Source organism: Hippocampus bargibanti, linkage group LG02, assembly GCF_051943395.1.
Source record: "Hippocampus bargibanti isolate YZ-2025 linkage group LG02, ASM5194339v1, whole genome shotgun sequence".
Classification (NCBI taxonomy): domain Eukaryota; kingdom Metazoa; phylum Chordata; class Actinopteri; order Syngnathiformes; family Syngnathidae; genus Hippocampus; species Hippocampus bargibanti.
In genome coordinates, this window is record NC_142735.1 from 6686631 (window position 1) to 6712127 (window position 25497).

The 25497-nt window shown below is 41.5% G+C and overlaps 3 protein-coding genes across 4 annotated transcripts in view; 1 reads left to right on the plus strand and 2 right to left on the minus strand.

Moving 5' to 3' along the window:
- The window catches only part of frmpd1b (FERM and PDZ domain containing 1b), a 32163-nt gene extending 11722 nt beyond the window's left edge, over positions 1-20441 (minus strand). For both annotated transcript variants that reach the window (XM_089022365.1, XM_089022357.1), the window contains exons 1-8: positions 20233-20441; positions 9966-10116; positions 7725-7835; positions 6528-6700; positions 3320-3422; positions 1635-1680; positions 1278-1382; positions 227-322 (exon numbers count right to left, since the gene is read on the minus strand). In XM_089022365.1, coding sequence (XP_088878491.1) covers positions 227-322; positions 1278-1382; positions 1635-1680; positions 3320-3422; positions 6528-6700; positions 7725-7831 — 630 coding nt within the window. In that variant the 5' untranslated portion in view covers positions 7832-7835; positions 9966-10116; positions 20233-20441. The remainder of the gene's footprint in view (positions 1-226; positions 323-1277; positions 1383-1634; positions 1681-3319; positions 3423-6527; positions 6701-7724; positions 7836-9965; positions 10117-20232) is intronic.
- Positions 20442-21203: 762 nt separating this feature from the next.
- On the plus strand, positions 21204-22001 carry tomm5 (translocase of outer mitochondrial membrane 5 homolog (yeast)). Its single transcript, XM_089016800.1, has 2 exons — positions 21204-21414; positions 21733-22001. The coding sequence occupies exons 1-2, from the start codon at positions 21294-21296 to the stop codon at positions 21765-21767; spliced, it is 156 nt and encodes a 51-aa protein (XP_088872926.1). The 5' UTR covers positions 21204-21293; the 3' UTR covers positions 21768-22001.
- A 309-nt stretch (positions 22002-22310) lies between these two features.
- LOC148901351 (E3 SUMO-protein ligase ZBED1-like) lies at positions 22311-25481 on the minus strand. The gene is made up of 2 exons (XM_089016786.1): positions 25261-25481; positions 22311-24649 (listed from the first exon to the last, which is right to left on the minus strand). Exons 1-2 carry the CDS (start codon positions 25464-25466, stop codon positions 23020-23022), a joined length of 1836 nt encoding a protein of 611 aa, XP_088872912.1. The 5' UTR covers positions 25467-25481; the 3' UTR covers positions 22311-23019.
- Positions 25482-25497: the final 16 nt, after the last annotated feature.

Genomic DNA, 25497 nt, shown 5'->3' on the forward strand with positions numbered 1-25497 from the left:
GCGGCTGGGGTTGGATCTTAACTCTGGCTACGACCGGGGATCACTTTATTGATTATGGGTTGTGACTCAAAAGGGATGGACAGATGGGTGAACAACCCGTCTTTTTTTATTGTTAATTGATTGTTATTCTTTAAATTAGGGTTATCTCAGTTTTGTCTATTAAAATAAACGTAACCCTTTAATTTGCATACCCCTTTTTACACTGGAGTTCATGTATGGAACATACCTTGACTGTGGTGGTGTGGTCAAATTTGAAGGCCTTGGTCTGTCCATTCTCTAAATAGACTTTTAGAACATTGGGCAGGAAGAGAAGAGAGTTTCCCTGATGGAGAGAATAAAAAAGATCTGAGAAAAAATGACAAGGCAAACAAAGTCCATGTTGACTTTCTTGTCCATGTGAACAGAACTCAGGTTTTTTGGGGGGTATTTCAGTTATCAGCATATATTATTCTTTTTCATTATTAACTCATTCACTGCCAGACATATGGGAAAATGTGGCCAATCCAGTGCCAGGGTTTTTGTCATTTTCACTCAAATTCCAGGAACCGCAGAATAAAAAGTTTTAGGACTACATAAACAGCGTAAGAAACCTGAGACTCTCTTCAAGTCAAAGTCAAAGTCAAAGTCAAAGTCAGCTTTATTGTCAAACGTGCTAATATGCATGACATACAGCACAAATGAAATTAATGTCCTCTCGGACCCAGCGTGCAAGACATGCAAGGCACTTATAACGTGGCTAAAAGACATACAATTGACAACAGACAATACTTGTAATTTCTGTATGTAAAGTGAGGTAGTGTCGTCTGGAAAGAGAGGCAGTGACGTATGTAAAAATGTCTTCTTTCATCATAAAAAAATAATTAATTCTTAAGTTACATGGGTCCCTAGTAATATGAGGTGCAAGTGGGGGCAGGTGTAAAAAAGGTAAATGCTGCCCCCTAGTGGGAAGGAAAAAAATTTCCAGAGGTCTGAGCAGCGCTTTATCTGCACCCCCCGGCAAGAAAAACCAAAATCCAAATTTGGGACTGGCACTCCATGTCATATTTTTAATTCCTGATTAAATTTGTGAACGGCAATGAATGACTTCATATGTTTTATGTTAACCCAAAGACTAATATATGTGCAGTTATTGGCTGAATTCTATGTTGAATGTTTTCACATCTTTTATTTACAGATGTTTACATCTGTGTGCCTTAAATTGCCCCATGGTAGGTTTTTTTATTTGTTTTTGATGTTTCTTTGAATGATATATGGGTCTTTGTGGCGTGAAATGTCACCTGAGTGTGCCCATTGACCACCACCTCTTCTGCAAAGCGCACTTTCACTGGATTACTCCTCAAACGGGCTCTCTTCTCTGCTGACATGATGGATGATTTGGGATTCTGCAACACACATGTGATACACTGGCTGAACTGAGCAGGACAAAACCCAACTCATTATTCAACTAATAACTTGACTTGCTGTTTGTACGTATGTATTTTATAAAATGGGAGCAGTTTGGGTGGGCGCTTCATCATGTCATGAGGCGACATGCTTGAAATACAGTAAAAGGGTATGTTGGTATGCGTGATGGTGCAATGACTCCATGTGAAGGCGTGTCAGGGGAAGTTCATCAATGTCTTCTTTGTACTCACAGTCATGTGCCGAAGGATCGTCACAGTTATACAGTCCTCCAAATCCCTGTGCAGAAAAAAACACACACAAGTGTACGCGCACACACACATGCACAATATTTAGTTTCAGTTGTTAAGTAAGCACTTTCCCCTCCAAGCTTTGTTGAACGATTGTTACATATACATATACAAATAAATATACATATACATATACAGTACACATATTTATCAATCCCAACATAGTCCACCAAACGGTGAAGATCATCTAATGACATCGCACATGCGCACGGTGGCACAACACTTGGCCTTGGTGACTAGAAAGGCTAATTGATCTGAACTGGTGGCCTCATGAGAGGACAATTAATACAGTCAATCATAAAGTATTTGGGCAATGATTCTATTTCCTTTGGACTGATAGCACGCTCGGCTCTCATCCAATGATTAATTTGGAGACAAATGTAATCTAGAACGGAATTTAAACATTTTCTTGTTTTATTGTAGTTTCTAAAATGTCTGCCCACCCATCATGTGTGATATTATTAGCGGTTGAATTAATCTCGATTAATTAACTCATTCAAGCCCAGATGTGCAAAAATGTATCCACTCCAGTGTCAGTTTTTGTCATTGTCACTCAAATTCCAGGGCCCACGGAATATTGAGTTTTAGGACTACATAAACATTCAATGCAGCGTGAGAAATCTTATACTTGCTTCTTTTATCAGAAAAAAAGATTTAATTCCTAAATTATATGGGTATGGATTTATATGAGCTTGAAATGAGGATGGCTGTCCAAAAATACAATGTAATACATACATATTGGTTTATATAGCGCTTGTACAACAGCTGAAGCTGGAACAAAGCGCTAACATGAAAAGAAGGGAAATGCTGCCCCTTGTGGAAGGGAAAAACATTGCCAGAGGTCTTACCAGCGCTTTATTGGCACCCAAGCATGAAAAAACAAAACCCATATTCGGGAATGGCGCTCTACGTCATATTTTCAATTCCCGAATAAATCCGTGAATGGCAATGAATGAGTTAATTACACTGTTGGTGTGTATTTTTTTTTTATCGCATTACGGTAATCTAAGTCTGTTGTAGGTGGGTTGCCTTTTTCGAATAGCCCCTTTTACTGTATGTGTTGGCTTACATGTGTTTGAGTTGTTGAGGGTGGGATAACAACTGTCAGTCGTAGCCTGAAGCGGCGATTGATTGGCGGCCATTATGTTCGGGCGTGTTTAGCCGAAGCTGATAGGATTCCATTAGAGTTGGAGGGGTTGAGGAAGCAGCAGTGAGCATGTGAATGGTCTCGGCACAACGAATGGAAAATTTACATTCCAAAAACACTTCCTTTTTAGTTGAGTTTTGAATTAGTTTTAGTGTTACTCATACTTATAAATAAAATAATAAACTATAAATCCTAAACTGTCCAACCGACTATGCAGCAGTACAGTATAAGAGAAATAAATATAATAGGAAAAAAAACCCTCACGATCTTTATTAAATCAAATGATGAAGATGAAAACAAAATGACACCTTTGATTTAGTATCACTTAGTCGTATTTATTCTTCCTTGTTGTATTAAATTCATGTTAATGTGTATTTTTTACTTTTGTTGTATTCAATTTGTTCATTTTTATTTGCAATCATACATTGATTGGGACAAGCAAATGCTGCTGGATGGATGAAAGTGATTCTGCACTTCTCACCTTAAGATGTTTTCCACCTGATCGCTATTCAATTCTTCCAGCACTGAATCATTGATCTGCAGCACCTGGTCCCCCGGGTAGAGTATCCCATCTGCAGGACTCCCTACATACAATACAAACACACACAAAAATAAATCAAAAACACGTAGCTCACACAAATCACCCTTTGTTGCATTTGTGGGCGAGTGTATACTTTAAGTACAGATGAAAGGAGAGACACACACACACACACACACACACACACACACACACACACACACACACACACACACACACACACACACACACACGTTTATAAACACAGACATACACACGCATTTATAAACACACACGCACACACATTTACAGACACACACATACACACGCATACACACATTTATAGACACATACACATTCATTTATAAACACACACATGCATTTAGAGACACACACATACCCATGTGTTTAGAAACACACATACACACACCTCCATTTATAGACAGACACACACATACTCATGCATTTATAAACACACACATGCATTTATAGACACACACACACATACAGTTATAAACTCACATTTATAGACACACACACACACACACACACACACACACACACACACACACACACATACACAATTACACTCCTACATACACATTCACCCACACACTCACATATACAAATACACACATTGACCCACACACTCACCCAAATACAACCAAGCCCCCACACACAAATACATGCACACACACACACATGCACACACATACACGGATACACATACACACACACACACACGCACACACACACACACACGCACACACACACGCACACGCACACACACACACACACACACACACACACACGCACACACACACACACACACACACACACACACACACACACATTTGGTTATTCAACATGGCTGCCCCAAGAGCTCTAGTATGTGAGGGGTTACAGTTATTCTCGGTCTCTTCCAGCTCGGCTCCACATGGCCGTCTCTCCTTTTATTTATACTCATTTGTCTTCAGGCAAGCAGCACAACTGTGGCGCAGCAGTTTTTAGGCTAACGCTTACTCGCAAATAAAAACGCAGAGAGAGCACATATGTGTAAATGCATCCACCCACGCGCTCCTTTCGCACGCCTCATCTGGCTGGCAAAGCCCCGTCTGCCTACAGAGATGCATGCGGTTTTGTACACGCGCATGTTGGCACACATTCAAGCGCACTCATGCCGTACAAGAGCACACCCCTCCCCCATCGAGCTTATGTGTCACTTCTGCTAATATCCTGATCTTTGCATTTTTTTTAAGAGCCCTCCCTTCCTCTTTGTTTTCAATGCGTCAAACTTAATCCACAAATGTCCCCAAAAGCTTTCAGCTTCAGCCATGTCGAGCATCCATGCCAATATCACATTTTTGGGAGGCATTTTGGCCGACATCTGTGCCTTATGTTCTCTGCATCCCTCATGCGATCCCATTGTTCTGTTACTCTTTTCTTTGGGAACGGAACCATGTTTGGGAATGTCAGTGGTGAGCTGCAAGGGCCAGCAAGGCCTTGTCAAATGCACAATATCAAAAAGAACAAACTGTATTGACTATGTCAATTGTAATTTTTGTTCCACGGCATTGCATTTATACTTACTTGGCTGGAGTGCTTCCAATTGATAAGACTATCCTCTGCAGTCAGATTTCAGCCTTTGTTGTGTTGCAATTTTATGCTATTCTTTGCTGGGCTCCAGGATCGGATGTCCTCGACTATGGAACTTTTAAAATTAGCAAAGTGACGGTTTCTTGAACCAGTCAAGGTTCAAATCTGTCTTCACTGAGTTCAGGCACTGGCTCTAAATGATGTCAGCCTTTTTTTAATCTTCTGATTGGTTGGTGTGAGCAAAACTGGTAGCAGCTAACTCCGTCTAGCAAAACATATCTGTAGCCTTTCCATGAAGACATTAATACCGTATTTTCCGGTGTATAATGTGCAGCGCAATATAAGGCGCACCCCCAATGAATGGTCTATTTTCAAACTTTTTTCCATAAATAAGGTGCGCGGACTATAAGGCACATCTCCAATTAATGAATTAATCTTTTGAAGAAAATCAAGGCTTTTGGGTGCACCTTATACACCAGAAAATACGGTACATTTAATAATTGGCATCCCTGATGCTTATGAGGAATTTGACTTTTTTATGTTATAAATGTTGATCCTGAATAGCAAAGTAGATGAATGATGTTAAATTTCCTTTTTTGAATAGTAGTGTAACGTGATAGTGATTGAATTAAATAGTGGATGAAACGACTAAATATCCTTTCTTTTTCCTTTCTTCAAAACAGTTCTAAAACATGTTGTCTCTCTTTTCAACTATGTTTCTAACATCTCAGAAACAGTAGACCTCGGGGTTTTTTGTATTGTTGTAATAATAATGATAATAATCCATTTCATTTACAAGCGCCTTTCAAAACTCTCAAGATCACTTTACAGTCGCAGGAGTTTTCTGTGGGTGAGCAGCGGAAGGTTCACTCAACCCGAAAGTACTCCAATAGATAGAAAGCTAGCTAGTTAATAGATAGCCAGCTAGTTAATAGATAGCAAATAGATAGCCAGCTAGCTAGCTAGCTAGATAGCTATATAGCTAATAGATAGCTAGATAAATAGCCAGCTAGCCAGCCAACTCAAATAGATAGAAAGCTAGCTAGTTAATAGATAGCTAATAGATACCTAGATAGCTAGACAGATAGCTAATAGATAGCTAGCTAAATAGCTGCTGATGTTGTGGCGTCACAGGTGTGAACCGCGGCGCTGACACGTACGCCTTTGAAGTGCGTCAAGCTAAATAGCTGCTGATGTCACCGATTACTTGACAGTTTTGTGTGAATTTTTGCATACGGGTAAAAATGACCCACAACATAATTAACATGATATTTTTCAACATAATATGAGGGTTAACACCCTGACCCAAGGCCACAGATAGAAGCAATCCAGCAGCTTTTCATTGTTTTATGTCCAAAAGCTGGCTAACGGAAAGATGATTGAATTTAAAAAGGTTGGGAACCTCTGGCACCAAGCCTGAATGCCAAGACAGTCAATGTGTGTGAGTGCAAGCATCCATAGGGGTGTGTGAGAAAGGAAAGAGGTTGTGAAGTGTGACATAAAGCAGGTGGTCACTTAAAAAGTCCAGTGTGGACAGTGTGAATATGCTCTTTCACACACTCAACACATCATGTACCTGTGGCCACATCCCTGACCAGCAGGGGTGTGTTTGTGGTGAGGGCGAATCCATGTCCGGTACTTCGGTCCAGCACAGGATCCCTTGTAATCTGCAGTGACAGCTTGGCTTGGTAATTCTGATTGGACAGACTGTTGGAACGTTGAGGCCTCCCATCACCTAGCAACCGCTCTCTGGGGAGTTCACAGGTGGGGGTGAGAAGTTACATGAAGGTAAGTATAACAATATAATATGGACACTGGTTAGGCTGGGGTGGGATCAGGTGGGAAGGGGATTAAGGAGATAATGTACCTTCACAGTTAAGATATTATTAGTGACGGGCATGTTTGAGCCGGAAATCAATAAGCACACAGCCATTTTTGGATGTTGAAATACATATCGGTCACATCTGAAAAAAAATCTGAATGGTCCTGTTCACATGGAAAAGAAATTTGTGTTGCATGTCGGGAAAAAAGGAATTGTGCTGCAGTGTGAACACAGCCAATAGGCACAAAGAAAACTGATTGCAAACATACTGTACTTTTGTGGTTGACCTACTTCCTTCCAGCGGTCCAGTTTAACAAACCAGCCTCGCGCACATGAATCGAACCTAACTATTTTCAATTGTTTTTGTCTGAAAACATCCAGATATTTAATCGTGAGGCAACATAACCCTGCACGGCACCCGCGGACTGTGGAAGAGTTTTATTAAATGTCCCAATATGACGTAAAGCACCATTCATGAATTTTTTTGGGTTTTGTTTTTTCTTGGTTGAGTGCCGATAAAGCGCTGGCCATGCCCTGTGGTAATGTTTTCTCCTTCCACAAGGGGGCAGCATTTCCCTTTTTCCCATATTAACCATTTGTTCCAGCTTCAGCTGTTGTTAAAACGATATAAAACCAATATGTCTGTATTGCATTTTAGACAGTCGCCCTGATTTCAAGGTTATATAACTCCATACCCATATAATTTAGGAATTAACTTTTTTTCATGAAAGAAGAGAGTCTAAGGCCTCTTACGCTGCATTGAATGTAGTCAATGTGTGTATTTATGTAGTCCTAAGACTCAATATTCTGTGGATCCTGGAATTCAAGTGATAATGACAAAAACTGACACTGGAGTAGACACATTTTTGCACGTCTGGCAGCGAATGAGTTCAACAGTAAAATAAGCTTAAAAAAGAAAGTTAGGTTTTGACATTTGCCAAAAAGTGGTACCTGCTGAGTGATTCTCGGGTGCGACGTATGATGGTTCCGACCACCTGCTGAACCCGGCTTGCCCGCCGAGCTGGAGACCTGCTACGACACCGCTCCTTTTCCTCCATTTATCTAAAGAGAGACAGGTAAGAAAACGTTTCATTTTGAGCCTACAGATGCAGAAGAAAGCTTATGAAAGAAAATAGCTTTGTAAGATAAATCAGAGCGCAAATTCATCTCCATAATTGCAAGTTCATCCTCTTTGATTTTTCTATTGTCATCCTTTTGTGTGATGATGGATCAGATGTGCGACTAGTCAGGTCTGATGGAATGAAGGAGACGAGAGAGAGGAGGCAGCGGATTCTCGCTGGCCAGAACGCGTCAGACCGATTCCCTGACCAAAGCAGCTGACGAAAAGCAATAATGAGAAAAATATGCTCTACAAAAAGTAACGCAAGCACACACTGACACAATTTATGTTGATGCCTGTTTTGTACAAGGGACTACGGAACAAAGAATGCATCACAGAATCAAACCTCATTGTGGTTTTCAACATCTGAAACTTTTTGAGCTTGCTTTCTGAGAAATCCAAATTCGCTCACTGTGTTTCTGTGTCATCTTATTTTGCTCCTGTCCTGTCGAATTTGCATCACACACTGGAACGGATGTGTTTATACGTATAGTTAAGCTCCAGATGATGAGAAAGAACCAGGGACATATTTGGAGGGTACATTTTGTGGGTTACATTTTGGAGGATTTTATTTTTTTTAATCGTTTCTAGTTCTGAAAACATTTTTAATATGCATATCTGGCCAGCAAGTTGCGACATGCGTGAAACAAACAGTTCGTACTTGCAGGACTCATTCAATATTAGTGAGTCCTAAACACAGTGCCAAAACCGGGTACAACATCTGCTTTTCACTGGATCAAAAAAAAAGACCACTAAACTTAAATTGTAAAAAGAATCAGCAACTATCATTGAGAGATCTTGTTTAAATTAAAATAGTTCAAATCCTGAGAAATTCAGCTCCTCAACCAAATAAGATATTTGCAACCATCTGCTTTGAATTTGGAAAACAATGATCAAAAGTTGTGCCAGTTTTTTTTAAACATAACAAACCAGTAACTGAATCATAATCAGACTGCTGACTTGAAATAATGTCCTGTTGTTGAATAAAGCGATGGAAGCTAACATAAAAATGTATTTTACCCATCCAACTCATCTACCAATTAAAAAAGGGCAAATAAATTAAAAGTAAAAAATAAAAAATAATGACATTTTTTGTATGATTGCACACCATGCTTTGCCTTAACTCTGGCATACACAAGTCCTACTTAGAAAATTACAATCTATGTATTGTCAACCAAGACTGCCACTAAACGGTTGCATTTTTCATCTATCGTGGCCGAATACCCTCTGTAAATTTTCAGCTCTGTCTCTCAGTCATTCAGCCTATCTATCTATCTATCTATCTATCTATCTATCTATCTATCTATCTATCTATCTATCTATCTATCTATCTATCTATCTATCTATCTATCTATCTATCTATCTATCTATCTATCTATCTATCTATCTATCTATCTATCTATCTATCTATCTATCTATCTATCTATCTATTGACATTATTCATTTACCTTTGATGATATGCAGGACATAATTTTTAATTGGTTTGAAGAAACAATCTTGGCTTCATGGTAGGATGAGTCGCTGCTTGTGTGCTAGCGATGACGACTCTCCCGCCGTAATACTATCACAGGCCGCATAGTTTTGACCTTTAAGAGGATTAGAAGCCTTCGATCTGCACAGGGTAACACTGGGCAGGGTGTCACTTTAGCATCTCTTGCTGATCCGACCGGCGATGATGAAGAAGCATGAGTGAAGTTACATCGTTGACAGCTGCGCCCAATGAGATGTGTGTGAGGAACAGGGAAGGACGGACAAACCACTTCATCATGTGGGCATAGTTGCACTGGATGATGTTAATGTGGTGTTGGGTCAAGCGGTTCCTGCCGAGATTTCATTTTCACTCTTTCGTCATCTCTCGCCTTCACACTCCTGCTCGTGCTGTGTCAGATATCCATCTCCGAAGACTGAGAGCAGCAGCATTCTCACAGTTTTATACCCCCCCCCCCACAGTTATAATAGACTTTTATGACCGTATTCTACTCATGTAATAGCATTCATGCTAAACTCAGTCAGGTAAACATTCAAACAGACAGAAATAATCAAAGCCAGATGAACAGGGTCTCAACACTCACCGTGATGAAGTAAGCCTCTTTCGGACTCCACAAAACAAACAGCCGCACGCCCTCTTAGACATCAGCTCAGCGGTCCCTCCACGATTGGCTGAAAAAAGCTGGGGGGGACCCTTGTGAACATTGGTGCTGCTCCCCAGTCTGGTATCGCCACCTGTGATGAGCGAATTGAAAATCTATCATCGAGACTCGCCACATGAAAAGTTGATGGTTACAGAATGAAGAATGAAACATCCAGTCAGCAAATCCTAATGTGGAAAAAAAGATTATCTTCTAGTATTCGGGAAGATGCTTTTAGGGTGAACCTTAAAAGTATGTCAAGCATAGCAGATGTGAATCCAAACCAGCTATGCGAATGTGGTTTTCCAGGAGGCCCCTCCTCTGGTTTGTTTGGCTCTGTCGTATTCTCTCTGTCTCCCTCTCTCCCTATCATTCTATCTCTATTTCTGTCACGGTTTGCGTGGTGGTGATGGTGGTTGTGGATCGCAAAAAAGCAGGCAGTAGGGAGCAGCAGGTTGTATTTGACAAATTGTATTAAAATAAAGTCAGCGGGAACAAAATCTAAAACATCAAAGTCATCTGAACAGAAAAGTACAAAGTATCAAAGAAAACCATGAGTAAAAATCTGCCAAGATGAAGCAAACCTGACAGGGTGAAGCAAACACATTCACAGTACAATGCAATGATCCGACACGCAATGGTTGTGCCGGGAGTCCTTTTAACTGCCACTGATGAGGACGACCAACACCTGTGCAGGTGCCGGCGGGCCGACAGCGCCACCCGCTGGTCACCAATCAGATTGTGACACTTTCTCTCTTTGTCTCTCTGTCTCTCGCTCTCTCTCTCTCCATCTCGTTCTCTCGGTCTCTATCTCTTTCTCTATCTTTCTCTCTCCCTTTCTCCCTATCTCTCTTTCACTCTCTATTTCACTCTCTCTCTTCCTCTCTCTCTCTCGGTCTGTGTGTATGTGTGTATCTCTCCATCTCTCCCATTCTCTCTCTCTCTCTGTTTCTCTCTGTTTCTCTCTCTTTATCTCTCTTTATCTCTCTCTGTGTTTCTCTTTCTCTCTCTCTCTCCATCTCTCTCTCTATTGTTCTATATCTCTCTCTCTCTCTCTCTCTCTCTCTCTCTCTCTCTCTCTCTCTCTCTCTCTCTCTCTCTCTCTCTCTCTCTCTCTCTCTCTCTCTCTCTCTCTCTCTCTCTCTCTCTCTCTGTCTCTCTCTCTGTTTCTCCATCTCTCCCTTCCTCTCTCATCCTCTCTGTTTCTCTCTCATTCCTATGTACATGGCAGTGGGCGGATGAGGCCCTCCATCCTCATCTGGTTGTCTAAATTAAAATTTCATAGCGCCCAGTTCAGTTAACAGCTCTTACTGGGCGCTCTCGAAAACACACAAACACGAGCGCGCGCACACACAGACACGCGCACACACGCAAACACGCGCACACCGTACGCACGCACACACACAGAAAAGGCTGCCAAGCAGACTCAAATCTTGGCCAGTAATAAAAGGAGTTTCATCGTGAACATCAGGGGCGGAAATGGTTGCAACCTAAAGCCGACATGGGGAGAAAATAAACATTTGAGGAATGCTTTGTCGTTGGCTGCAGCGTTAAGTGAGAGAGTGCACAACCACACATTAAAAATGACTAAAATTACACCGAAATGATGACCAGCTTGACGTAAACGGCTTCTGCTGGACTTCCATTAAAACCGGTGTCCCACATGCCAAGCTCTTCTCGGACGCCCGCGTGTCCCAGTGAAAAGGCAGAAGAAGACCATCACAGAATGCAGGAGACATGAATAATTTATAGGGCTAATGCAGCTAGCACAGCCTCCGACCGCCTTCTCCGACACCGTTGCCAATGCAGGCAACAAGCGCAGAAAACTGGAAGGGACGCTGCAAAGACAGATGGGGGTTGCGGAGGTGATGCGGGGAAATGGGAGGCGGTTTTAAAGGGGGCTGAGAAAAGGGGACTGGGAGAGTGAAAGAATGATTCTGAGAAAAGAAAAGAGCGAACGGACAGGATATTGGAAGGGGTGCGGAATGAGGGGAAGGGGATTATAAAGAGGCCGAAGAGGGCAGCGTCAAAGAAATGCTTTGCTGAAGTGAAGTGGATGAATAGAAGGCACAAAAGTAACTACAGTCCGTTGCGAGGGAGTCGCTGAATTAGTAGAAGTTGAGAATGGTGATGAGTGGAGTGTTCTTTAAAGGCAAGCATAGCCAGATGTCACGAAACCGATGGATTATGTTCTTGAATAAAGTACAGGAAAATGCCTCTATTATTATTGCTAAACCAAACATCTGTTGGTGCAATTGTTTCAGTTAATTTGCAATACAATAGATCCTGTAATTAGTTCAGTGACCAATTTTTGTTAAAACAGAAAAATATTTGGGTCAAAGCAAACATTAAACTATTGAATATGGCTTACATTGACATTCCAAAAAGTTCCACAATCAATTTTTTGAAGACTCTAACTTGTCACTTATGCATAGTATACTTTGGTTTATCTCCCCCCCTCCCCCACTCATTTCAATTTTACTACTGTAGATTGCAAAATTCCCCATTGTAGGACTATTCAAGGATTTCTGATTCTGATTCAAGAATTGTTTAATAACATTTTCCCTATATTTAAGTGCAGTGTTAAAGCATTCATATATTTTTAGGTCGGTTTGAGAACCAGCTGGATTACAAAATCTGGTTTTGGTTGATGTCCAAGTAGAACACTTGTATGCACCACTTATGACATTTGTGATTCCCCAGCTGACTTAAATGTAGCATGATGGTGAAGGGGTGCAATTTTGTGGTGATCCAAATCAGTATTGCTTCACCTTGGCGGAGATTTGCAAACTGCTAAATACAGTCTCGTTCCCCATGATGCTCCATTTGTCCTCCCTCTTCCTCACTTTTTATGCAGACCAAACGCATTAGTGAGCCCATATTTTATTTGATCCCAGTTATTAATCGATGAGCAAAAGCTGATGGGCGTTCGATGTTCGACTACTGCTAAAGTTCCCATGCAACAGCTCGCTCTGCCCTACAATGTCCTCCAGTTTTAATGACATGTGTTTGAGGTTATGAGGACTCTCTCAATACATGTGATGCAACGTCTGTGTCTCATTCTTTTGAGACAATCCCCCACTCGCAGTCCATTTCCCACACAAAGTCTCCCTGTCTGACAAAACAGTTAGTTGTTCAGTCCTGGGGTTTGCTACTAGCACATATGCAGTTCATAGGCGCTGCACTGTGTCTTGCTTGAGAATAACTAACTTGAATTATTCAATCGCATACTGCTGTTACAAACCGCACTTGTGCGCACAATACTAGAGAAGAACCCTACTCATGATAAACTGCAGCTTTATTTTCGAAAGGCAGCTATTGACAGTTTGTCCAAAATCCGCCCCTCACCCCCCACATATGACTGTACGCGCACACACACACGCACGCACACACACACACACACACACACACACACACACAAACACACACACACACACACACACACACACACACACACACACACACACACACACACACACACGTGAGCTGCCCTGCAGTTGTGAGCAGCAGCAGCATAGAAAATTCTAGAGTGGCCATAGAGTGGCTGCCTTTCCAGCAGCTCATGTATTTCGTTTTTCTACTTTCATTCCTTTCATCACTTTGCTGCTGTGAAATGTAAATGTCTCCACTGTGAGACTAATAAAGGCATATCCAATCCAATCCAATCCAATCCTTCACTTCACTCGTCCACTCACAAACACTACAACACTTGGCAGCAAAGTGTTGATTTTCAATGACTGTTGCCAAATGTTACTCCAAAAATATCAGTTTGAATGTAAAAATAAATTCTGAATGAGTAAGTTGGGCTCCAGAATGAAATATTTCACTCTCAACTATATCGACCAAATGTGAAACGAAATAGATTTCATCCTTCTGTCGTCAATCTGATTGTTTTGATTAAGAACGCTGAACTGTTTTTCATCAGTCATCTGGTCATACGATACCTTGACCTAAAGCGTATAAAAACATATCCTTCTTTTTCGTGTCACGGTTGTGGTTTTGAATGCCTCAGAAACCATTTGAACCATTTTGCATATTTACTCAACGAGGCTCAAACCTCTGAAGATGGAGGACACTGATTCGCTGTGGCGACCCCTTGAAGGGAAAATCCGAAAGGAAAAGAAGAACTCTCGGTGTTGTTTCCCTTTCAGAATGAACTGCGACCCTTTGATGGTTAGCAGCTGATGTACTCAAAATGTTATTTTATTTTTAGCAGTGCCTTGTGCTTTGTTGAGTGTCATATGCAGTCTAGGATCAGTGACCTGATCAACATGTAAGAGAGAGAGAGGGAGAGAGAGAGAGAGAGAGAGAGAGAGAGAGAGAGAGAGAGAGAGAGAGAGAGAGAGAGAGAGAGAGAGAGAGAGAGAGAGAGAGAGAGAGAATGAGAGAGTGAGAGAGAGAGAGAGAGCGAGAGAGTGAGAGAGAGAGAGAGAGCGAGAGACGAGAGAGAGAGAGAGAGAGAGAGAGAGAGAGAGAGAGAGAGAGAGAGAGAGAGAGAGAGAGCGAACGAGAGAGTGTGAGAGAGAGAAAGAGAGAGAGAGAGATTGTATGAGAGAGAGTGAATGAGAGAGAGAGAGAGAGAGAGAGAGAGAGAGAGAGAGAGAGAGAGGGGGGGAGAGAGAGAGAGAGAGAGAGAGAGAGAGAGAGAGAGGAGAGTGTGAGAGAGAGAAAGAGAGAGAGAGAGTGAACGAGAGAGAGAGAGAGCGAGAGAACGGCAGAGTGTGAGAGAGATAAAGAGAGAGAGAGAATGTATGAGAGAGAGAGAGACAGAGAGAGACAGAGGGGGGGACATAGAAAGATAGAGAGACACAGTTAGGGAGAGAGAGAAAGAGAAAGGGGGGAGACAGAGAGAGAGAGAGAGAGAGAGAGAGAGAGAGAGAGAGAGAGAGAGGGAGAGAGAGAGAGACAGAGAGACAGAGAGAGGGAGACAGAGAAAGATAGAGAGAGACACAGTTAGGGAGAGAGAGAAAGAGAAAGGGGGGAGACAGAGAGAGAGAGAGAGGGGAGAGAGAGAGAGAGAGAGAGAGAGAGGAAGAGAGAGAGAGAGAGAGAGAGAGAGAGAGAGAGAGAGAGAGAGAGAGAGAGAGAGAGAGAGAGAGAGAGAGAGAGAGAGAATTTGAATTAATGACTTTTGCAGTCATCACAATCCACACACGGCCATAAATGTTTTTCATAAACAATGGAAAGTGTTTCACAACCGTGTCACATACCGGATTGATTGAGAGTTCAATGCTTTGCTCAATGGCACGTTACTGACTGAATTGGCATTACAAACACCCACACTCTGTATCGCCCCTGAGTTTGCCTGCAGCAGGTTTTGAACCTGTGACTGTCTAGTCAGGAAGCTACGAGCTAATGCTGCCTTCATGGACAGGAAACTTGTAAACCTGAACTGGATGATCATGCGCCTGCCGCTGGAATTCGAGACAAAATCACATCTGCTGTTCTTCAAGCTCATTCCATTAGCCTTATGAAGCCGGAACTCAACATTCACAACTCATTTCATTTGGTCTTTCATCAGTGATTTGGAGGGGGCTCGCATGCAGTCCTCTCTACACCACAAAATAATGAACCTTTTGAAGATTAAAAGTGCACTGTGCTACGCGTCGCTATCAATGGCCCAGAGAGAGAGTCGACATCTTGAGAGTCGAGAAAATCTCACTGTATGTCAGAGGGTGATATATTGTTGGTGTCTGACACTCACTTCAATAACTAAATGCATGCCAAAAGTGTTATCGTAAAGTATGATCATTTCAATCGCTTTGAAGTCATTCATAATGATCCTTACTACACTGAACAGCTTAACATGTTATCAGGGTACATTGTTGAAAGGCTTCATTATTTCAATTGAAATAGAAAGGGAAATCTCCATAAGCTAAATAGAAAGTCATAGCTGTGCCATTCTAATCAGCGCCTGTACGATATTTTCCAAAATAGAATCGGCCTACATTATGGCGCCGCTGCCAGTCAACTGTGCCATCACCATGGAGCTGTCACATCAATGAGGTCATGTCTCCCTTTCCCTTTTCAACGTAGTGTACGCTCTGTTATTATTATGTTTTGTACACTATTTTTTCTCTGATAAAACCATCATCCATCCAGGCAAACTGGAAACAACACTAAATGTACACGATGCCATTGCACAACCTATCCAGCATGTGTAATGTTAACTTCCTCTTTCCTAAAAAGCTTTTGGACAAGATTTTGGAGTGTGTTTGACATTTCTTTTTCCTCCGTCTGTTTCATAGCGCACAGGTTAGTCCATATTTGAAGCTGTGTGCCTTCAGTGTGGTACTAGCTTGCTATCTATTTGATATCTATTTGCTATATATTTAGCTAGCTGGCTGGCTAGCTGGCTATCAAGCTAGCTATCTATTTGCTATATAGCTATCTATCTAGCTAGCTGGCTCTCTATTGGCTATCTATCTATCTATGTTTTTCTACTTTCATTCCTTTCATCAGTTTGCTGCTGTGAAATGTAAATTTCTCCACTGTGAGACGAATAAAGGCAAATACGATGTAATCCAATCCAATCTATTAGCTATCTATTAGCTAGCTAGCAAGCTAGCCTTCGATCTATTGGAGTACTTCCAGGGCGAGTGAACGCTGGCGTGTGGCTGCTGCTGCTCCACCACAGGAAAACTTACCCTGTGACTGTAAAGTGACCTTGAGAGTTTTGAAAGGCGCTTATAAATGAAATGTATTATTATTATTATTATTATTATTATTATTATTATTACAACAATTTGACCGAGGTCTACTGCAAAAGATGTAGTGTGATTAAACTCCAGCAATGTACAATGTTCCCATAGGGTATAGAGAATATAATATAGAATACTGTAAATATTGATGACTGGTTCTTTTTGTATATTGTACTGCTTTGTGTGTTTAAATGTAGCAGTTAGGTTGATTTTTAATGACGGACACGTCTAGGCTAATTTCTGTTCGCCTCTTCTGCGGTGTTTCAGATTACATTCTTGCATTAAACTTGAAATTATACGGTTTGATCAAATATTCTGGTGTTTATAAAATAGTTTCTTGGGGTCTGTGTCAGTTGTTTTGAGTCAGTTTTACAGTAAATTTCAAATGTGTGCCTAAAATGACAAAGTGAGAGTGAGAACGGAGGCTTCGGGAATACTTCTGTAAGTGAAATGTTTTGAAATAAGGATGAATGAGGGTTAAAATGATCAGATTTTTTAATGGTCTAAGAAAATATTGAAGTATCATTAGTATGATAATGATATATTGATTTTTTTTGGGTCGGAATATATTGTGCAGCCCGAATTTACGCCATGAACGAGTCAACATCCTACAGCAACAATAACAAGACTCAAGTAAATTACCAATTGGTCGAGAACACCAAGCCAGTAACTGCCCTGAAGACATTCAGTAGGCCTGAAAAGCATGGCTGGCCAGACTGGCTGCAGTAAGTGGGACAGTGGAGCAGTCATCGAGGCAGTCGGATCCTAATGCAGGCAGGCATCAAGACTTTCCTGATGTGTGAGCTCTCCCCCTTGTGAATCTCCCCTGGCAGCAACAGCTCAGAGCATGCACGTCCCATCACATGGGATAACACATACATCCCTGAGTCACTACATGCTGCTTGAAGCAGGTCCAGAGAACGCATCTAAGCTAAATGCAGAAGATCCACATTTTCCCACAGAGTAGGGATGCAAAATTTGGGAAATAAGAGCATGGACCAAAACAATTTGCACAAAGACAGTGGAGAGTAGAACTGGAGACAGTGCCACTGAAGAAAAGACAGGAAGCAGAGCTGGAGGTAGGAGAGATGAAGATGTTGACGTTTTCTTTGGGAGTGACCAGGTTGGATAGGATTACGAATGAATATATCAGAGGGACAACTCATATTAGAGGCTTTGGAGACAAAGTCAGAGAGGCCAGACTGACATGGTTTGGACATGTCGAGAGGAGAGGGAATGACTATATCGGGAGAGGATGCTGAGCCTTGACCTGCCAGGCAGGAGACCGAGAGGAAGAAGAGGTTTATGGATGTTGTTAAAGAGGACATGAAGGTAGCTGGTGTGGGAGAAGAGGATGCACAAAACCGGGTTAGATGGAGGACACTGATTCGCGGTGGCAACCCCTGAAGGGAAAAGCCGAAAGGAAATGAAGAAGAAGTGGAGAGTAGAAGCAAAAAAAAAACAATATAGTGTCTGAAATAACGTCTGCCCGGACGCCCGAAGCGTGCAACTTTTTCGTTGGGCGTACGACTTACAAAACGTCTCCGCCCGGGTGGCCGACAACTTTTTCAAGTAAAATAAAATATATATATTTTTTTCAAATCAAACGTTTGCTTTATTCTGATTTTGAATTGGTCGTTCAGTTTAGAAATTTCTGAATTTTGGTTTGTTAGGTAATTTGCATACTCGGTAGCCAATCAGATGCCTGCATCAAATAACTTTGTGCTTCCGGGTGCAATTGCATATCATTTTACCAAACTAGACGCACAGAGAACACAAGAAAAATTGATGGGTGGTTAGGAATCAAGCCAAACCCTCAGCCGCAGAAGAAAGATTCAAAAGAAGCTAACAAAATTTATGACGCTCCAAAACGTAAACGTACATTAAAAGCATCGTGGAAAGACAAGTTCACGTGGCTTCAGTGACGTAACGTGAGGACTCGTCACCAACTCAAAAACATGACTTCCGGAATATTCAGCGCGAGTCTTAAAACGTAAAATATATATGCGGTGGAATCTTTGTAAAATACGCTCAGTAGAAGTCGTTTGAAACCATTTTACAAATTATGGACACAACTTGTCCAGAGACGTCGGTTGTCCTTTAATAGAGGATTGGCTGACTTCAAAGTAAAATACATTATAGTAATCCAGTTGAGATGTGACAAAGTCATAAATTGTTGTTTCAAAGTGTTCTTAAGAAAGGAGACACTTTACTTTAGCCATCTTAAAATGAAAGGTGGGATCAGTTGTCATGCTGCCCGTCACTACACCATCAGTGACTCTGTCAGATAACCCCTGTCAACAAAATGTTCTTATATTATTTTTAATCAGAGCGGCCATTAAACTTTTTTGTATTTATTTTTTGTGCTGAGTCACAATCAGTTTTTTTGCATGTGCATTATTATTATTATTATTATTATTATTATTATTATTATTATTATTATTATTATTATTTCATTTCATTTCTTTCATAACTTTGCTGCTGTGAAATGTAAATTTCTCCACTGCGAGACTAATAAAGGCAAATCCAATCCAATCCAATCCAATCCAATTATAATAATAATAATAATAATAATAATAATAATAATACATTTCATTTATTTTATTTGTGACGTAACCATTAGATTCAGAAAGAAGCGGATTTATTTTATCCTGAAACGTCGTCACTATAAATTAAAATGTGTGGTCAAATGTATTGTGGCAAGCTTTCATATGTTATTTAAAATTGTAAAATATTTATAATAAAAAAAAAGGGGGGGGGGGTGTTTTTTTACAATGTATGTGACATCGCTGCTATGTTCATGATAATGTGACTTGAGAGTATGCTAAAACCATGTAGTGTATTCATTAAAAGCTCCAGAACACCAAAATGCACTGGCCCGGTCTAGTGATGTTGTCATGGCTTGCAGCAGCAGAAGAAGGCTCTTGTTTCTGGCCACAGGACAGGAGGACAGGGAAAGAAAAAAGATGACTGCCCCAAGTCACTGCCAGTCTGCCTACGCCCATTCATAATACGGTATGTCCTTCACTAGCTGCACTCCTTGGATAATCATGAATCACAAGATTCAATTGAGCTTTCACTGTGCATTTAGAATGGATCCTCAATATCGCAGCTCAGAGCAGTCTGAATGGTTTCACTACATTTATTCAAAATGTCCATGTCCATATGTGAATATAAATGTGGTCACACACTGGTCCCAATGCCTCCAGAACGCATCCACCCTTGCCCGACGGCCAAATTCAGTTTCAAAAGCCACGCAAATCAAGAGACTATTACACAAAGGGAAAAGGTCAGTCTTTTGTTCGATCCATATATATTCTTAATCGGATTTAAATATCCATGGCCCCACTTAAATAGGAACGCGGGTTCAGTCCGTGGGCTGCGTGGACTGCTGTCATTTGAATTATTCATTCTACCGAGAATTCTCAAACGGAAAAGACAGGAGTGAACGCAAGGTGCGAAGAAAGTGAGCGATCGGGTGCCTCGGTGGGTGGATATTGTTCACTCACCTCGTGGTATTCAAGAGGAGGCGCGCAGACCCGGAGTCTGTGGAGGAGCGATGCAGAGAATGTGAACACAAACAGCGATTGTCTCTGCCCCGAAAAAAATCTGTGGCGTGATCCCGGATGAGGATGATAGTGGGGTGGTGGTGGGGTGCTGTCTATGTGCAGGATGCTGTCATCGTGTCGGGACTGCTTCTCTCTTTAATCCTCGGCCCTGAGCTCAGAAATAGACCCACCCACCCTCTCGCTCATGGATCCCACCCTCTCCCACCCGCACCCCAACTCCTCCGTTGTCCACGCACTGGACCCCGCCCCTCCCTTTGCAAGGTCAGAAAGCAACACGCATCGGAATCAGTGTAGTACGTCATACAACGCAAATGTATTCTCGACAGTTTTTGTTGACTTTACGTTTTTTTATCATTATTTTTGCAATCTGAACGCAAGTGTCCACTGTTCATATATGCATAACCCACCCCAAAAAAATAAACAATCTCGTAGTTAAGGCTTTTGACAGACAATTTTCTTACCATATGATAAAATCCATGTTCTCTTAATAGCCCATTACAGGACTGTAGTATTGAACAAGTGTGCGAGACCCATTCGATGGGAAATTCACCGTCGAAAAAAGTCGGAATAAAATGTCGATTAGTAGTATGCATATTGAACGAATTAGTTTTTTTGCTTCTGAATATGCTCGTGTTCAACGAAAACAACACATTCCGCTATTTATTCACGTTGCTAAAACAATCACTACTACTACATATACGGATAAATAATATTAATAATGTTAGTGAACTTCTTAATTTAAAATTAATTCATTTTACACGTTAATATTTTGGCCGCATGTAATTGCAGGTACATACTATACCACAATTACGTCGCTTCGCTATTTTTTTCGATGCCATCTATGCCTCCTCGCATTTTGTCTCACTGGGGACGCCATACAAAACCAACAACTTCCGGCGCTTATTTCCGGGTCATGTTGTATTTTTCGCATGCTCCTGAAACGAAGTGACACCGCGCTGTAAGAGAACCGGAAAACCAAAATCTATTCATCCACTGCTACCATGTTCAAACTGGAAGGCCTCGGACCTAAAATGGATCCAGAAGAAATGAAGAAGAAAATGCGACAAGACGTCGTCTCTTCTTTACGAAACTTTCTCATTTACGTCGCTCTACTGAGAGCCAGTGAGTACACACAGGCGACATTGGAATGTCGCTAGTGAGAAATAATGTCCTCGCTTGAAAGGGCTTTCCCTAATTCTCATTAAAGACAGCAAACATGTTAAGATTGTGGGTTTTAAATTCGTAAAATACTGTATGGGAAAAAAATATAAGGTATTTTCTTTTGGTGATCTGATTGATGGTTGCAAATTAATGTCGTACATTATGGGTGGTTGAGACTTAAGAGAACGTGTCATGTTTGGAAAATAGCTACAAGTGCTGATCGCAATTCTAACTGAAAATGATGTTGCTGGCTAATCAAAATTCTTTGTTGATTCACAGCTCCATTTGTATTAAAGCAGCTGGACAGTATATGAGAGGGACGTCCTTCTTCCATGCCAATGAGGTCAGAAGCCTTGTGGAACGCGAAATGTGGCGGTTGTCCATCATCTGTCCAATTTTCAAGACATTCAATTTCACTGTGTTCCGTCGTCACTAGAGTTTGTTGGCGAAACATACCGATTGTGCTGATTTTTCCAACAAAATATGCAACGGAATGAATGGCCACTGTTATTAAAAGATAGCATGTTGAATTAAATGTTTAGAATTTCTTGGTGTCTTGTGTGTTTTGCATTGGCAAGGTTTTGTTTAATATATTTTGTTTTACAAAAAAATATTTTTTGTCACACACGATTCCGAATCTGCCCTATATTTTTTTTACACCAGGTTGTAACATTCTATGTTATTAGTAATATTTATGATTACTTTTCCCTGAAACATCACAGCTATAAATTTCATCAATTGAAAATTTCCCCATTGACGAATAAATGTTTTCTGATTCTGATTTTCCGTACCGCTTATTCCTCATTAGGGTCGCGGGGGGGGGGGGGGGGGGAGCCAATCCCAGCCGTCTTTGGGCACTAGGCGGGGGCCAGCTTTTATAGGTCCAACTTAAAAAGAAAATCTTATCAGAACTTCATGTACTACAAAAAATATGTTTTGCAATAGCATTAAAACAAAGCTATTAGGGACACAGCCGTCTGAGTATAATGTACAATTAACCATTGTGTTTTGTTTTTCCCGTGTGGTTCAACTATCCGAAGCTCCTCTCAATTTCATGTACCAAAGCAAAAATCAGGTATTGTACTGTTGTCATGATAAGTATGTATTATAAATGTTCTGAAGCGGCAATGGCTTATCGTGTATATGCATGTCAATATATTTAAATAATACAGAAAAATTCTAGTTAAATGGATTCTAAAACTGGGACATCAACCTTTTTTTGGGAGAGCCAGATTGAAGACATGTTTTTGAAACATTTTTATAAAACATTAAATAAAATGCAATCTACAGTGTAAATCGACATTTGAACAATTGAAAACATTAAAGGGATGGTAATAAAGCAAAGCATCTGTGGTATCTCAAAAGTTTCAGATGATTCAATACAAAAAAATAGAGATATGTAAAAACAATAAAAATATTGGGACATCAAGTTTAAAACTCATTTGTGAAAACGAAAATTCCAGGCCATTTGGGCTGAGATGTGTCGATCAGAGAATAAACTTTGGATGAGGTAGGTAGGATTGCTTGTATGTGTGTGTGGTGATGGATTTGTGTCATTGCGAGGTTTTACAAGAGCATATGATTACAATGGAGAAAAGTCAACGTATCGACTTGCTCCAAAGTAAGGCTCGCTCTCTGCTTTGAGGCGATGTTCCCAGCAGAGGAGACCAACCGCTCGGAGGGTGTCGATGTCGCCGGGATAGCCAAAAAGCACTTGGCCAGCTTTGCCAAGGTTGGATATCGTACTGCGTTTGATCTCCACCATGGCAGTGGATTCTCCTTCTTGGATATTGGCTGTTCTCCAAAATACTGCAAAACTTCCTTCTGCACCGCTTGACTCAGCTGCTCGTCCTCATCTTCTTCCTCACCACTGCTGGAGTCTGATGATGATCCCAGAATACTTTTGAGCAAAGATCCATACTTTGTGCCTAAACGGTCTTTGGGTTTAGCCGTGGTTTCGCTCCCTCTTTGATTTGACGGTCTTGCTTCCTTTTTAACAGTGAGTGCCATGGACCGGATTGTACACTGGACCTTAAACACATCTTCAGGAGGCAAGAACTTCAGTTTTCTAAACCGCGGGTCCAAAGCAGCAGCCAGGAGGACAGTGTTGGGTGCTTCGGGTTGAAATAAAAACAGTTTTTGCCACCTATCTGTGATCTGTTCTGCCACTTGAGCTTGGAAGGCACTGACAGATGCAGTTTTAAATGCTGAACGCAGTATTGACTTCTTAAGGTTGTGCACCAGCTGCGGAAGAGCAGAGAGAGGAACATACTGCTGCCCACTCAGAAACTCTGTTGCTCCTTCAAATGGTCCGAGGATCTGAGTCAGCTCCTCACTAAGGTTCCACTGCTCCGGATCTAGATCCAGGTATTGTCGTTTGGTGACTGCGGGATCGGAAAGCGCTGCGGTCACGGGCCATCGTTGTCCGAGAAGCCTGGACAGCATGTGATATGTACTATTCCACCTGCTACTGACATCTTGAATCAACGATAGTGGCGGCATTCCCATTTGTTGCTGCTTTTCTTGAAGTTTGGTACAAGCTAATTCACTTCTCTTAAAATGCTCAACTAGGCATCTCGCCGAATCCACGCAATGAGCAATGGTTTCTTTGTTTTTCAGCGTGCTCTGAACAACCAAATTCAAAGTGTGTCCTGAGCAGATGACAGTCGCCCAGTCGTGCCTTTCCTCCAAAATTCTTGCCGCACCCACTACATTAGCCTCGTTGTCATGGACAACCGCCTTCACCTTTAGTAATGAAATATGAAACTTGGCAACGGTCTCCTCAAGCCAGTCCGCAATATCAACAGCCACATGCCGCTCTTCAAGACGCATCGTTGAGAGGTAAAGGGACTTCATCTCCCAATCTTCTCCTAAGAAGTGGCAGGTCACCCCGAGATAGACCTCTGTGGCCACACTTGTCCAGATGTCTGTCGTCAGCACAACACACTGTGTGTCCTGCAGGACATTTTTCAATTTCTCCGTCATTTCCTGGTGCCTCTTCTCCATGATATTTGCGAAATAAGCTATTGACGGTATACTGTACTTGGGGTTGAAAGTTGAAATCATCTTCCTAAATCCCTTGTCCTCCACCATAGATAATGGGCGCATATCAATGACAAGCATGTCCAAAATGCTCTCTGTCAGCAAGGCGGCTTCTTTAACAGAACATGACGGAACTGGGCGACCAAGTGGTGTGCTGGGGGGAGGGGATAAAGTTAATGATATGCATAACAATGCCGTGACGTTATATAGCCAACATTGCAATGAAATACACATTTATGAATCTGTCATTATTAATAAATAACCAAAGTGGGCCATTTGACAAACACAAACAATTACAACATAATTCCTGGCAATGTGAGGAAACGAAACAGTGGAACAGCAAACGGCTTTCACCAAAACTATATACTACGGCCACCGTGTGGAGTTTGCATGTTCTCCCCATGCCTACATGAGTTTTCTACAGGTACCCTGATTACCTCCCACATTCAAAACCATGCATGCTAGGCTAATTTTTAGTTGATCCATTCAAATGGTTCCTGAGATGTACAATAAATGGTTGCTTGTCAATGTGTATCCTGGGATTTGCTGGCAACCATTTCAGCTGTAGCACGCACACAGACCAGACATTTTGGAGAGGCACCTGCATGCCCTCGACCCCCACGTGGATGAGCACATCATTTCATGGATTGATTTGAACATAATGTAGCCATAAAGATATCAAGTTGCGGCTACTGCAGACCGTGTCGATGCTAAATTGCGATTGTGGGTGACAGTAAAATAAATAACATAAATGTTTTACGCTACCTTGGGTCGTCAAGTGTTGTGGAACTGGAAACGACGACCGGGTGCTTTCTGTTCAAATGCGAAATCATTGTGGACGTGCTGCTGTGGAACGCCAATTCTGTCTGGCAGTGGTCACATTGCACTATGTTGTATTGTTTAAGTCTGAAATGATTCCAAACTTTGGACATTTTCTGTTTTTTACGGACGGTTTCATGGGTATCAGCCATCGCTCGAAAATTGATGTAACGTTTTGCATCT